Source organism: Prunus persica, chromosome G6 (assembly GCF_000346465.2).
Source record: "Prunus persica cultivar Lovell chromosome G6, Prunus_persica_NCBIv2, whole genome shotgun sequence".
NCBI classification, from domain to species: Eukaryota; Viridiplantae; Streptophyta; class Magnoliopsida; order Rosales; family Rosaceae; genus Prunus; species Prunus persica.
The window spans coordinates 25503606-25515970 of NC_034014.1; the positions used below are offsets into that span (position 1 = coordinate 25503606).

The 12365-nt window shown below is 36.5% G+C and overlaps 2 protein-coding genes across 2 annotated transcripts; both read right to left on the minus strand.

The window, feature by feature from the left end:
- LOC18774745 (7-deoxyloganetic acid glucosyltransferase) lies at positions 1086–3214 on the minus strand. The gene is made up of 2 exons (XM_020566834.1): positions 2691–3214; positions 1086–2360 (listed from the first exon to the last, which is right to left on the minus strand). Exons 1-2 carry the CDS (start codon positions 3190–3192, stop codon positions 1438–1440), a joined length of 1425 nt encoding a protein of 474 aa, XP_020422423.1. The 5' UTR covers positions 3193–3214; the 3' UTR covers positions 1086–1437.
- On the minus strand, positions 7303–9448 carry LOC18773666 (7-deoxyloganetic acid glucosyltransferase). Its single transcript, XM_007207108.2, has 2 exons — positions 8910–9448; positions 7303–8586 (listed from the first exon to the last, which is right to left on the minus strand). Exons 1-2 carry the CDS (start codon positions 9409–9411, stop codon positions 7664–7666), a joined length of 1425 nt encoding a protein of 474 aa, XP_007207170.1. The 5' UTR covers positions 9412–9448; the 3' UTR covers positions 7303–7663.

Consider the following 12365-nt stretch of genomic DNA (forward strand, 5'->3'; position numbering starts at 1 on the left):
CACAAACATTGGCTCCGTTGGATTGCTGGAAAAAATATGATCGGAGAGCCTAGCGCTCGCCACATGGACGATTTAAAAAAATTTGGACGCAGGGCTGACGTCGACGTGACGTCAGCACACTGACATCAGCCTTGCCCTCGGGCCAGCCCAGTCTGTTGGGTCCCACCATTTGCCCGAGCTTGCTTTTGCTGCTGGAAACCACTTTTTTGACTAAACCCCCCCCCCCCCCTAGCCCGAGCCCAGTCTTAGCTGCTGAAAATGCTCTTAGAATATACAAGTTCGTGTGGAAATCGTCCACACATTATTGTTGAAGCCAAGCCATAGCAACAATGATAGATTTGCAAGCAGATAATTCTCATTAATCACCTTCATCTAGCCAACCATCGAAGCCCATTTTTTCTTTATGTTATTCACACATTAAGATCAATTACATAAGTCATGAAGGAAAATTCGAAACTAAACATTCATTTGCTGAAAACGGATATTCAATCTAGCAAGTTATTCAATTCAATTCAATAAAATTTTAGACACCAAATATGAACTTTATAGAATATACTCTTATATATACGTTACAAGCTTATTGATTGTAAGGCTGGAAATGTGAAGAGAATCTTTTAATTCCTCCACAAGATAAGGAAACATGGAATAAAAAAACTCTAATTGCAATGACTTTTGGTATATATGCTTGACAATTGACATAAAAAAATAAAATAAAAAATCCAACACTTGGAGATGTGTTTACATGCGACTTTTGCTATCGTGGTTACAAAACAAATAATCCTTTTTTTTTACCTACCATTACTTTGCATACCTTTTTATTTTTGTGGTCAAATTTCTCCGCTTACTATTAGGTCATGCATGTATGCATGAGGCATTTAATATCTGCATGATAAATTGTGTTTACATGTCTCCAAATTTTGTCAAACAAAACAATTTGTGGGAAGTTAAAAGACAGATTAGTCGTGGTGGAATTTATTTTAATCCCACAAAACAATAAAACACCAACACCTACAATTGAAGTTACAGACAGCAATTTGTGGGAAAGAGCTCGATTGACCCCTTGCATGCATGTATCACTTCACTTGTGGATGAAAATTTTGAATTTTGGATTGTTTATTCAAGAAGCAATGATACATATATACTAGCCCACACGAACAAGACATATAAACTTAAGCAATCTACTTGATACACAAATTCTTTTATTAGGTCTTCAATAAGTTTCTCCACGTTGTTGTACGATGTACCAGCCAGCTTCACAAATAGCATTCTGAGCCAATTTTGCGAACCTCTCCACAGACTTGCATGATCTTCCCTCAAATCCCTTTACATCAGACTTATCCTTCATATCAAACCCAATCTTCCAAACCTCATCACCAAATATCACAACAAATTATTCCAATGAAAAGTGAAATATAATATCACCGGCTAGCTAGCTAGCTAGTTCTGGTGTTGCAAATTTCGAATGTATTCGATCAGCTGCTCCAAGTTGTTGTGAGAAGATCCACCTTCGGCAACACTGTCACGAGACAATTTCGAAATGGCATCCATGGAGCTCTGGATCTCCTCCCTTTTGGATCCCATCAAAGTTTGAACCATGCTCTCAATGTTGGACCGGTCACAATTTTCGTTCAATTGGAGACCAATCTTCCACTGCCGGCAAACAGTGCTGCTAATAATATAATGGTCCCCCAACTTCGGCCAACAGATCATGGGCAGCCCGGCCACAATGCTTTCAAGCGTCGAGTTCCACCCACTGTGGGTCAAAAACCCACCTACCGATTTGTGGGCTAGCACCTCCTCCTGCGAAACCCAATCCACTATGCACCCTCTTTCTTTCGTACCATTTTCCAGCTCTGCGGGAATTTGGTGGTCCCCAGATGTGATGTCAGACCTCATGACCCACAAAAACGGGTGTCCACTGTTGACCAGACCGTACCAAAACTCTATCACTTGGGCACGTGTCAAGTGAACCAAAGTCCCGAAGCTAACGTAGATAATCGATTTGGACGGCTGGGAGTCGAGCCACGTCATGCAGTTTAGGTCGCTTTTCCAAAGAGAGCCGTGGGATGCTAGACCTCGAGACATGTCACCTATTTGGGAGTTGAGGAGAGCATGGAGTGGTCCGAGGGTGTAAATCTTGGGAAACATGAGGGCCATGTGGGAAATGCAAGGGGCATCGAGCTCATAAACTGTGTCGAGAATGAGAGCCGATGCTCGTTTTAGGGTTTGGGTCTCGTTGATAGCAAATTGAAGAGATGGGTGGTCAGCTTGTTTGACTCGGCAAAAACCTGGCAAGTCTTGGCGATGCAAAAGGCCTTCCATTCCGGGCACTCCCGTAATTTCCACATTCATGTCATCATCTATTTAGAACTCACAAATCACATAATTTTTTTTTATTTTTTTAAAGCAAGTTAATTAATTATGACAGCTTTGTGGTGACGACTTCCAAAATATTGTATTACATGCGCGGGAGGATCTTGTTATAGAAGTTTCAAAAATATTACATGTATCATTCCACCCCAACGTGTTACGTGTCAATTTATTAGTGTTTATATTTCAAGTTTTATTTAAGTTTTCTATTATCCAAAATCCATGTAAATAAGTTTCATAAGACAAATAATTGAAGTGATATGGAGGTCGTTCATATATATGGAGATGAATAAAATAAGAGGTGAAGTAGAGACTCTTACCTTGAAAAGGAAGCTGGCCATTCTCAATGAGCTTGGGGAGACAAAGACAAGTCCACAGGTAACGAGGACAAGGAACGTTAAAACTTAGAATGGGCAGCCCCAGCTCCTCCGCCACATCAAACGCAAAAGTCACGAGCCCATCTGTCATGATACAGCTCGGAGGCGGCACCAGAGTATCATTCGATTCGGCCTTAAGCGAAATGGTTTTGAGCAGCTCCCGGAAATGAGGCCTAATGGACGTCTTCAACGCAATCAACAACTGGCTATTCAGGGTACGGGGGTCATCCTCGGGGAGGCCATCGGAGATGGACTCGAAATGGAGGGTGGGGAAATGAGTCGAGAGGGCTTGGCGGTTGGCCAAGCGCTGGTGGTTGTGGTGAGTGTTGACATAGGTGACATGAAGGCCTGCATGGCAGAGAAGCTCGGCTAAGCATAGCAAGGGCTTCATGTGACCTTGGAGTGGGAAGGGAAAGATGATTACGTGAGGTTGCTTCATTGCCATTGAGTTAATATTTTAGCTAGGTTTTCTTGCTCTTAGGGCTTTCTTAATTGTAAGTTATATCAACCTATTAGAGAAGGGTTGGTATATATAGAATCTGGAAATGGCATATAAAATTGCAAGGCGTTGAAAATGTAAACATAAACTAAGGCCATCTCCAGTCATATGGCTAAATGTAGTTCAGGATTAAAAATTTAGCCTCCAAAATATTAATTTTTTAAAGAATAGTGCATGGTTAAATTTTTCCATCTCCAGCCATGCAGGGGTATATTTTAGGGTCCTTCATATTTTATTATTGTGAGAAAAACTATAGTATAACACTCATACATTCAACAACTATATATTGTTTAATTTAATTAAACTACAATTTAGAGACAATATTTCATATTTAATTAAACTACTATTTAGAGATAATTTTTTATAATTTTTTTTAAACAACACTTGAAAACATTTAAAAAGGTGACCATATTTATTTTTATTTTTTAAAGAAAAAAAAAGAATGGGTTTCAATGGTCTGACCATAACGGTCATGACCAATAATATTTTATACTTTTGTCTTCAACAATATGAATTGAAACATTTAAAAAGGCTGTTAAAAAATATATATATCCAACTATGCATTAACGTGTTTTACTGTTGGCCGTTGAAAAGCAAATGCATGGGGCCCACTAAAATTTGGTCTAGGCCAAAGCTGAGCTATATGTGGCCCAGTTGGAGGGCTAAGGAGCCAAATGTGGCCCTCTAAATTTGGCCGAAATTTTGTTTAGCTCATGACTAGAGATGGATTTTACATTATTTTAAGGCTATATTTAGGATATAGCCCAAAGCTAGAGATGGCCTAAGATGCCAATATAAGTCATGCATACGAACACATAATATTATACCTTGAAATAAAAATAAAAATAGGTTCACGGATGGCGGCCACCTTACATGATATATATGGCAATTCACGTGTACCCAAAAACAAAACAAGAAAAAAGATACCGTGTCTCAGCTATTTTTCTCATCCAATGAAATTCAAGTTGAACCCTCCACCAAAAAAAAAAAAAGGAAAGAAAACTAAGAACAGAGGATTAGCTTATACAATGATGAATTGGAAGTAATAGTAAATATGAAGATATGAGACAAAATTGAATTTCACGTTGTTTCAAAGTCAACCGATATGGAGGCAAGATCTAGTCCCTCTCAATCAACATAATATTCTTCTAAACGGAAAAAATTCTTTCAGAATATATCGTATCGAAAACGTTGAAAATATAAAATACACTAGTATAAACACGTGAACATATATAATGAGTAAAATAACAAAGGAATTAAGATATTCTTCCTTTAAGTCTCAATAATGTAATTGTTTTTGTCGTTTGCCAAAGGTCTCAATGCAACACATACAAGTTGGTGTGGAACTCTTCCACGCATTCATCTCCATCTACCGAACTATGGAACTATCGAAACTGATTCTTTCTATACATTATTCATACAATTAAGATCAATTTGAAAGTAGCATTCATTTCTTATTTGAACAAATATTCGAATCTAATGAGTTATTCAATTTAATTTAATCTTCGATATCAAACATGAATTATGGAATTTATGTCGGTTACAAGCTTATTAATTGTGAGGTTGGAAATCCAAACCAATTATTTGATCCCAGACTCTGGGCAATATTGTTGTTGTTTCGATCAATATACAAGGTTGGCTATCAAATAAGCTGGTATTCTCAAACAAAATGACTAATATACCATGCAATCAACCTATTCCAAAGAAATGACTAATATGTGCAGCATTAATTTTCCATAGAGATCCAGCTATGTTTGGCAACTGGGAATTTGAAGAGAATCTTCTAAATTCTTTTTCTTTTTTCTTTTTTTATGAACTTCTTTTTTTTTATTCCTCCACAAGATGAGGAAACATGGAATAAAATAGACCCCAATTGCAAGTGGCAATTACTTTTGGTTTTGGTACCATATATATATATATATATATATATATATATATATATATATATGCTTGGCAATTGACATCAACATCCAACGCTTGGGGATCATGCTGTGTAGTGTTTTTGCATGCTACTTTTGGTATGGTGGCTATTTGACCCTCAAGTTCAATCGCATTGCTCGAAGCGATAATTTTTTTATTTATAAGAGAGAGAAGAGGGATGTATCACGGAGGATTGTCGGAATTTTTATAAATTTTTTTATGACCAACTCAAATATTGTCATGGTTACAAAACAAAATAATCGTTTTATTTTTTATTTTTTAAAACCTACCATTACTTTGCATACCCTTTTTTTTTTTTTTCGTTGCTCAAATTTCTCTGCCTATCATTACTTTGGTACAGACACTTATTAGGGCTGATTATATATGCATGATAAATTAAGGATGTTGTTAAACGAATTTTAAAATTAATTGAATACATCTTATGATCTAAGTACACTCTAATATTTAAATTAAAATATAAAATTAACTAAGTATACCCAATTTAACTACTAAAAATACTCCTGGTTCACCATAATATACTCTATCACACAACACCAAATCCATTTAAGAGCTGACTGCTGAACACTATCAAACCACCAAACTCATTTAAGAGTTGGCTACCGAATACAATAATAATACAGTAAATAAATAGAATCAAGAAAGACAAAGAACATCAACAGAGCTTCTAAACCGTTATGGTGAAATCAGATGCTCTAGTGTCTCATTAACTTGATTCTAAACCGTTATTTAAATTGTTATTACAGTCTTCATGGAAACGGCACTTTATTTATTTTCATATTACTTATGTGGATTGTGCGCTTCCAATAATTTCCCAACACTAATCAAGCTTAAGATCTAATTAACTAAAGTTTACTCGGCTATTTTGTCACAAAGTAATGAGAAGCATATATAAATTGCATAGTGTACAAAACAAAAAAACTCAAGACACAATTCTTGACATCTATTTATTTTTATTGGAAATAATAGTCAATAGGAAGAAATGACACAAATTTGAGTTTCACATGATTTTGAAGTCAATCAATATATAAGCCAATTCCAACTTCCAGCCACTCTCAATCGACATAATATGTTTTGTGCATGAAGAAAATTCTCTCAGAATATATCGTTTGGAAAACCCTTAACCAGCATTACCTATAAATATTGTGGAAAATATTATAGCCTTGCTATAATAAACAAGTCTCAAAGTAATTTATTTTGTCGTTTTCCAAGTCTCAATGTAATTATTTTTGTCGTTTGCCAAAAGTGTAAATGTGTAAGACATACAAGTTTGTGTGGAAATCGTCCACGCATTATTGCGGAAGCGAAGCCATAGGGTGTAAATTGACAGTTAATCTTTCTTATTAATCTAGTCAATTATCAAAGCTCATTTTTTGTTTATGTTATTCACACATTAAGATCAATTACATAAGTCATGAAGGAAAATTTGAAACTAAACATTCATTTGGTTGAAAACGAATATTATTTCAATCTAACGAGTTATTCAATTCAATTTTAGACAGCAAATATGAACTTTGTAGAATATACTCTTTTATATATTACGTTACAAGGTTATTGATTGTGAGGCTGGAAATGTGAAGAGAATCTTTTAATTCCTCCACAAGATAAGGAAACATGGAATAAAAAAAAATCTAATTGCAATGAATTTTGGTATATATATGCTTGACAATTGACATAAAACAAAAAACAAAAAATCCAACACTTGGGGATGTTGTATAGTGTGTTTACATGCCACTTTTGCTATGGTGATTGTGGAGGATTGTCGGAATTTTCATAAAAAAATTTATGAACAACTCTTGTTGTGGTTACAAAACAACTAATCCTTTTTTTCACCTACCATTACTTTGCATACCCTTTTATTTTTGTGGTCAAATTTCTCCGCTTACTATTAGGTCATGCATGTATGCATGAGGCCTTTAATATCTGCATGATAAATTGTGTTTACATGTCTCTAGATTTTGTCAAACAAAACAATTTGTAGGAAGTTAGAAAACAGATTAGTCGTTGTGGAATTTGTTTTAATCCCACAAAACAATAAAACACCAACACCTACAATTGAAGTTACAGAGAGCAATTTGTGGGAAAGAGCTCGATTGACCCCTTGCATGCATGTATCACTTCACTTGTGGATGAAAATTTTGGATTTTGGATTGTTTATTCAAGAAGCAATGATACACACACGAACAAGACATATAAACTTAAGCAATCTACTTGATACACAAATTCTTTATTAGGTCTTCAATAAGTTTCTCCACGTTGTTGTACGAAGTACGAGCCAGCTTCACAAACAGCATTCTGAGCCAATTTTGCGAACCTCTCCACAGACTTGGGAATGTGCTCACTTGCATGATCTTCCTCAAATCCCTTACATCAGACTTATCCTTCATATCAAACCCAATCTTCCAAACCTCATCACCAAATATCACAACAAATTATTCCAATGAAAAGTGAAATATAATATCACCAGCTAGCCAGCTAGCTAGTTCTGGTGTTGCAAATTTCGAATGTATTCGATCAGCTGCTCCAAGTTGTTGTGAGAAGATCCACCTTCGGCAACACTGTCACGAGCCAATTTCGAAATGGCATCCATGGAGCTCTGGATCTCCTCCCTTTTGGATCCCATCAAAGTTTGAACCATGCTCTCAATGTTGGACCGGTCACAATTTTCATTCAATTGGAGACCAATCTTCCACTGCCGGCAAACAGTTCTGCTAATAATATAATGGTCCCCCAAATTCGGCCAACAGATCATGGGCAGCCCGGCCACAATGCTTTCAAGCGTCGAGTTCCACCCACTGTGGGTCAAAAACCCACCTACCGATTTGTGGGCTAGCACCTCCTCCTGCGAAACCCAATCCACAATGCACCCTCTTTCTTTCGTACCATTTTCCAGCTCCGGGGGAATTTGGTGGTCCCCAGATGTGATGTCGGACCTCATGACCCATAAAAACGGGTGTCCACTGTTGATCAGACCGTACCAAAACTCTATCACTTGGGCACGTGTCAAGTGAACCAAAGTCCCGAAGCTGACGTAGATAACCGATTTGGACGGCTGGGAGTCGAGCCACGTCATGCAGTTTAGGTCGCTTTTCCAAAGAGAACCGTGGGATGCTAGACCTCGAGACATGTCACCTATTTGGGAGTTGAGGAGAGCGTGGAGTGGTCCAAGGGTGTAAATCTTGGGAAACATGAGGGCCATGTGGGAAATGCAAGGGGTATCGAGCTCATAAACTGTGTCGAGAATGAGAGCCGATGCTCGTTTTAGGGTTTGGGTCTCGTTGATAGCGAATTGAAGAGATGGGTGGTCAGCTTGTTTGACTCGGCAAAAACCTGGCAAGTCTTGGCGATGCAAAAGGCCTTCCATTCCGGGCACTCCCGTAATTTCCACATTCATGTCATCATCTGTTTAGAACTCACAAATCACATAATTTTTTTTTTAAAGCAAGTTAATTAATTATGACAGCTTTGTGGTGACGACTTCCAAAATATTGTATTACATGCGCGGGAGGATCTTGTTATAGAAGTTTCAAAAATATTACATGTATCATTTCACCCCAACGTGTTACGTGTCAATTTATTAGTATTTATATTTCAAGTTTTATTTAAGTTTTCTATTATCCAAAATCCATGTAAATAAGTTTCATAAGACAAATAATTGAAGTGATATGGAGGTCGTTCATATATATGGAGATGAATAAAATAAGAGGTGAAGTAGAGACTCTTACCTTGAAAAGGAAGCTGGCCATTCTCAATGAGCTTGGGAAGACAAAGACAAGTCCACAGGTAACGAGGACAAGGAACGTTAAAACTTAGAATGGGCAGCCCCAGCTCCTCCGCCACATCAAACGCAAAAGTCACGAGCCCATCTGTCATGATACAGCTCGGAGGCGGCACCAGAGCATCATTCGATTCGGCCTTAAGCGAAATGGTTTTGAGCAGCTCCCGGAAATGAGGCCTAATGGACGTCTTCAACGCAATCAACAACTGGCTATTCAGGGTACGGGGGTCATCCTCGGGGAGGCCATCGGAGATGGACTCGAAATGGAGGGTGGGGAAATGAGTCGAGAGGGCTTGGCGGTTGGCCAAGCGCTGGTGGTTGTGGTGAGTGTTGACATAGGTGACATGAAGGCCTGCATGGCAGAGAAGCTCGGCTAAGCATAGCAAGGGCTTCATGTGACCTTGTAGTGGGAAGGGAAAGATGACTACGTGAGGTTGCTTCATTGCCATTGAGTCAATATTTTAGCTAGGTTTTCTTGCTCTTAGGGCTTTCTTAATTGTAAGTTATATCAACCTATTACAGAAGGGGTGGTTATATATAGAATCTGGAGATGGCATAGAAAATTGCACGGCGTGGAAAATGTAAACATAAACTAAGTCATCGTGCATACGTACACTTATACTAATACTGTACCTTGAAATAAAAACAACTTTAAAAATAAATAAATAAATAAATATAAAAAAAGGGTTCGAGGATGGTGGCCACCTCACATATGATATATATAACGTGTACAACTATTTAACACATAATAAATTAGATACGATAACTCATGGCACACAGGCCCAAAAACAAAACAAGAAAAAAGATACTGTATCTCAGCTAATTTTCTCATCCAATGAAATTCAAGTTGACTCCGGAAAAAAAAAAGGAAAAAAAAAGGAGGGAAAACTAAGAACAGAGGATTAGCTTATACAATGATGAATGATGAGATGCTGACATTTATACAGCAAGGTTACACAAAATTGGAAGTAATAGTCAATATGAAGAAATGACACAAAATTGAGTTTCACGTTATTTCGAAGTTAATCGATATGTGAGTAAGATCCAGCCACTCTCAATCGACAAAATATTTTTCTAAATGAAAAAAATTATTTCAGAATATATCGTATCGAAAACCTTGAACCAACATTACCTATAAATATTGTGGAAAATATAAAATACAAAGGAATTAAGATATTCATCCTTCAAGTTCACCTCTCTTAAAAACAAGTCTCAATAATGTAATTGTTTTTGTCGTTTGCCAAAAGTCTCAATGCAACACATACAAGTTGGTCTTTGGAAATCTTCCACGCATTCATCTCCATCTAGAGAACTATGGAACTATCGAAACCGATTCTTTCTACATTATTCATACAATTAAGATCAATTACACAAGTCATGAAGGAAAATTTGAAAGTAACATTGATTTCTTATTTGAACAAATCTTCTAATATAGTGAGTTATTCAATTCAATTTAATCTTCGATACCAAACATGAACTATGAAATTTATATATGTTACAAGCTTATTGATTGTGAGGTTGGAAATCCAATCCAACTATTTGATCCCAGCCTCATGGCATTGTTGTTGTTGTTTCGATCAATATACAAGGTTGGCTATCAAATAAGCTAGTATTCTCAAACAAAATGACTAATATACCATGCATTCAACGAAATGACTAATATATATCATGTGCAGCATTAATTTTCCATGGAGATCCAGCTATGTTTGGCAACTGGGAATTTGAAGAGAATCTTTTAAATTCTTTTTTTTTTTATTCCTCCACTAGATGAGGAAACATGGAATAAAAAAGACTCTAATTGCAAGTGGCAATTACTTTGGGGATCATGTTGTGAATGTGTAGCGTGTTTGCATGCAACTTTTGGTACGGTGGCTATTTGACCCTCAAGTTTAATCGCATTGATCGAAGCGATAATTTTTTATTTATAAGAGAGAGAAGAGGGATGTAATTGATCATGGAGGATTATCGGAATTTTTATAAATTTTTTTTTATGAACAACTCAAATATTGTCATGGTTACAAAACAAAATAATAGTTTTTTTTTTTTTTTTTTTACCTCTATTACTTTGCATACCCCTTTTTTTTTGTTGCTCAAATTTCTCTGCCTACCATTACTTTGGTACAAACACTTATTAGGGCTGATTAGAGATTAGGGCATGCATGATAAATTAAGAGTGTTGTTAAACGAACTTTAAAATTAACTGAATACATCTTATGATTCACGTACAATCTAATATTTAAATTAAAATGTAAAATTAACTAAATACACTCAATTTAACTACTAAAAATATCCCTGGTATACTGTAATACACTCTATCAAACAACACCAAATCTATTTAAGAGCTGATTGCCAAACACTATCAGACCACCAAACTCATTCAAGAGCTGGCTGCCGAATACAATGATAATACAGTAAATAAATAGAATCACGTCAACAAAACTTCAAGCAGCATCGGCAATAAAACGTTTATATATATAAAAGTCCTTTTTGAGCCCAGAAACAAAAGTACATATTAGTATGGCAAGGAAACATTTTCTACTGAGAATTGAGAGAATAGGATAAAGAGCTTTCTCAACCAATGACCATTTTGGACTCAAAAATTTCCTTTTAACTCCCAAATTCCTTTATAGTGTCTCTTTTCCAAGCCTCATCTCATATGTACCTCAAAGTAGAAAATATGATCGCTATCAAGACTCAGAGAAGCTATCTCAATTATTCCCATCCAGCCAACAAAGACAAGTCACGCATCTCATACAAGATACACACACTCGGTTCAGTCTTTCAAAATCTATCCTTTAGGTTAACCCAGCATTATAGAAACTTGGATGCCATTTCTCATCTTCATTTCTTTTCCCTCCAGAGAAGAGCTTATAACTTATCAAGGTTCTAGAAACTCTTCTTCTTTGGGACATAAGCATACCTAAATAGTTAAAAAGTTCATACCCTACATAGATAAGCTCGAGTTTCAAAGACAATTCACTATATGGTCAGAATTGAATATGATGAGTAGGATTGTACTTATTAAAATTACATTTGTTTCACAATTCAATATATATTTTTCTGTCATTTTATATTAGGGATAAATTAATAATTCAATAAATAGTTTGATAACATGGTGTACTCAATTAATTTTAAGGTTTGTTTAACAACATTCTAAATTAATTGCTCAAAGATCTCTTAAAACTGTCTCCAGGTCCACCTTCACTGACACCGAACCCAAAATCTCGTCCCTCTGATCTTCCATCAATGCCCTTACCGTCTTCTTCTCCACCGTTGATCTATCACATTTGTCCTTCATATCAACCCGTGTCTTCCACCTCCCAACCCATCTACTAATCACCGGCTGGTCCGCCAGTTGGGGCCAGCAAAACATCGGGACTCAAGTCAAGGGTAGAGCTCAATC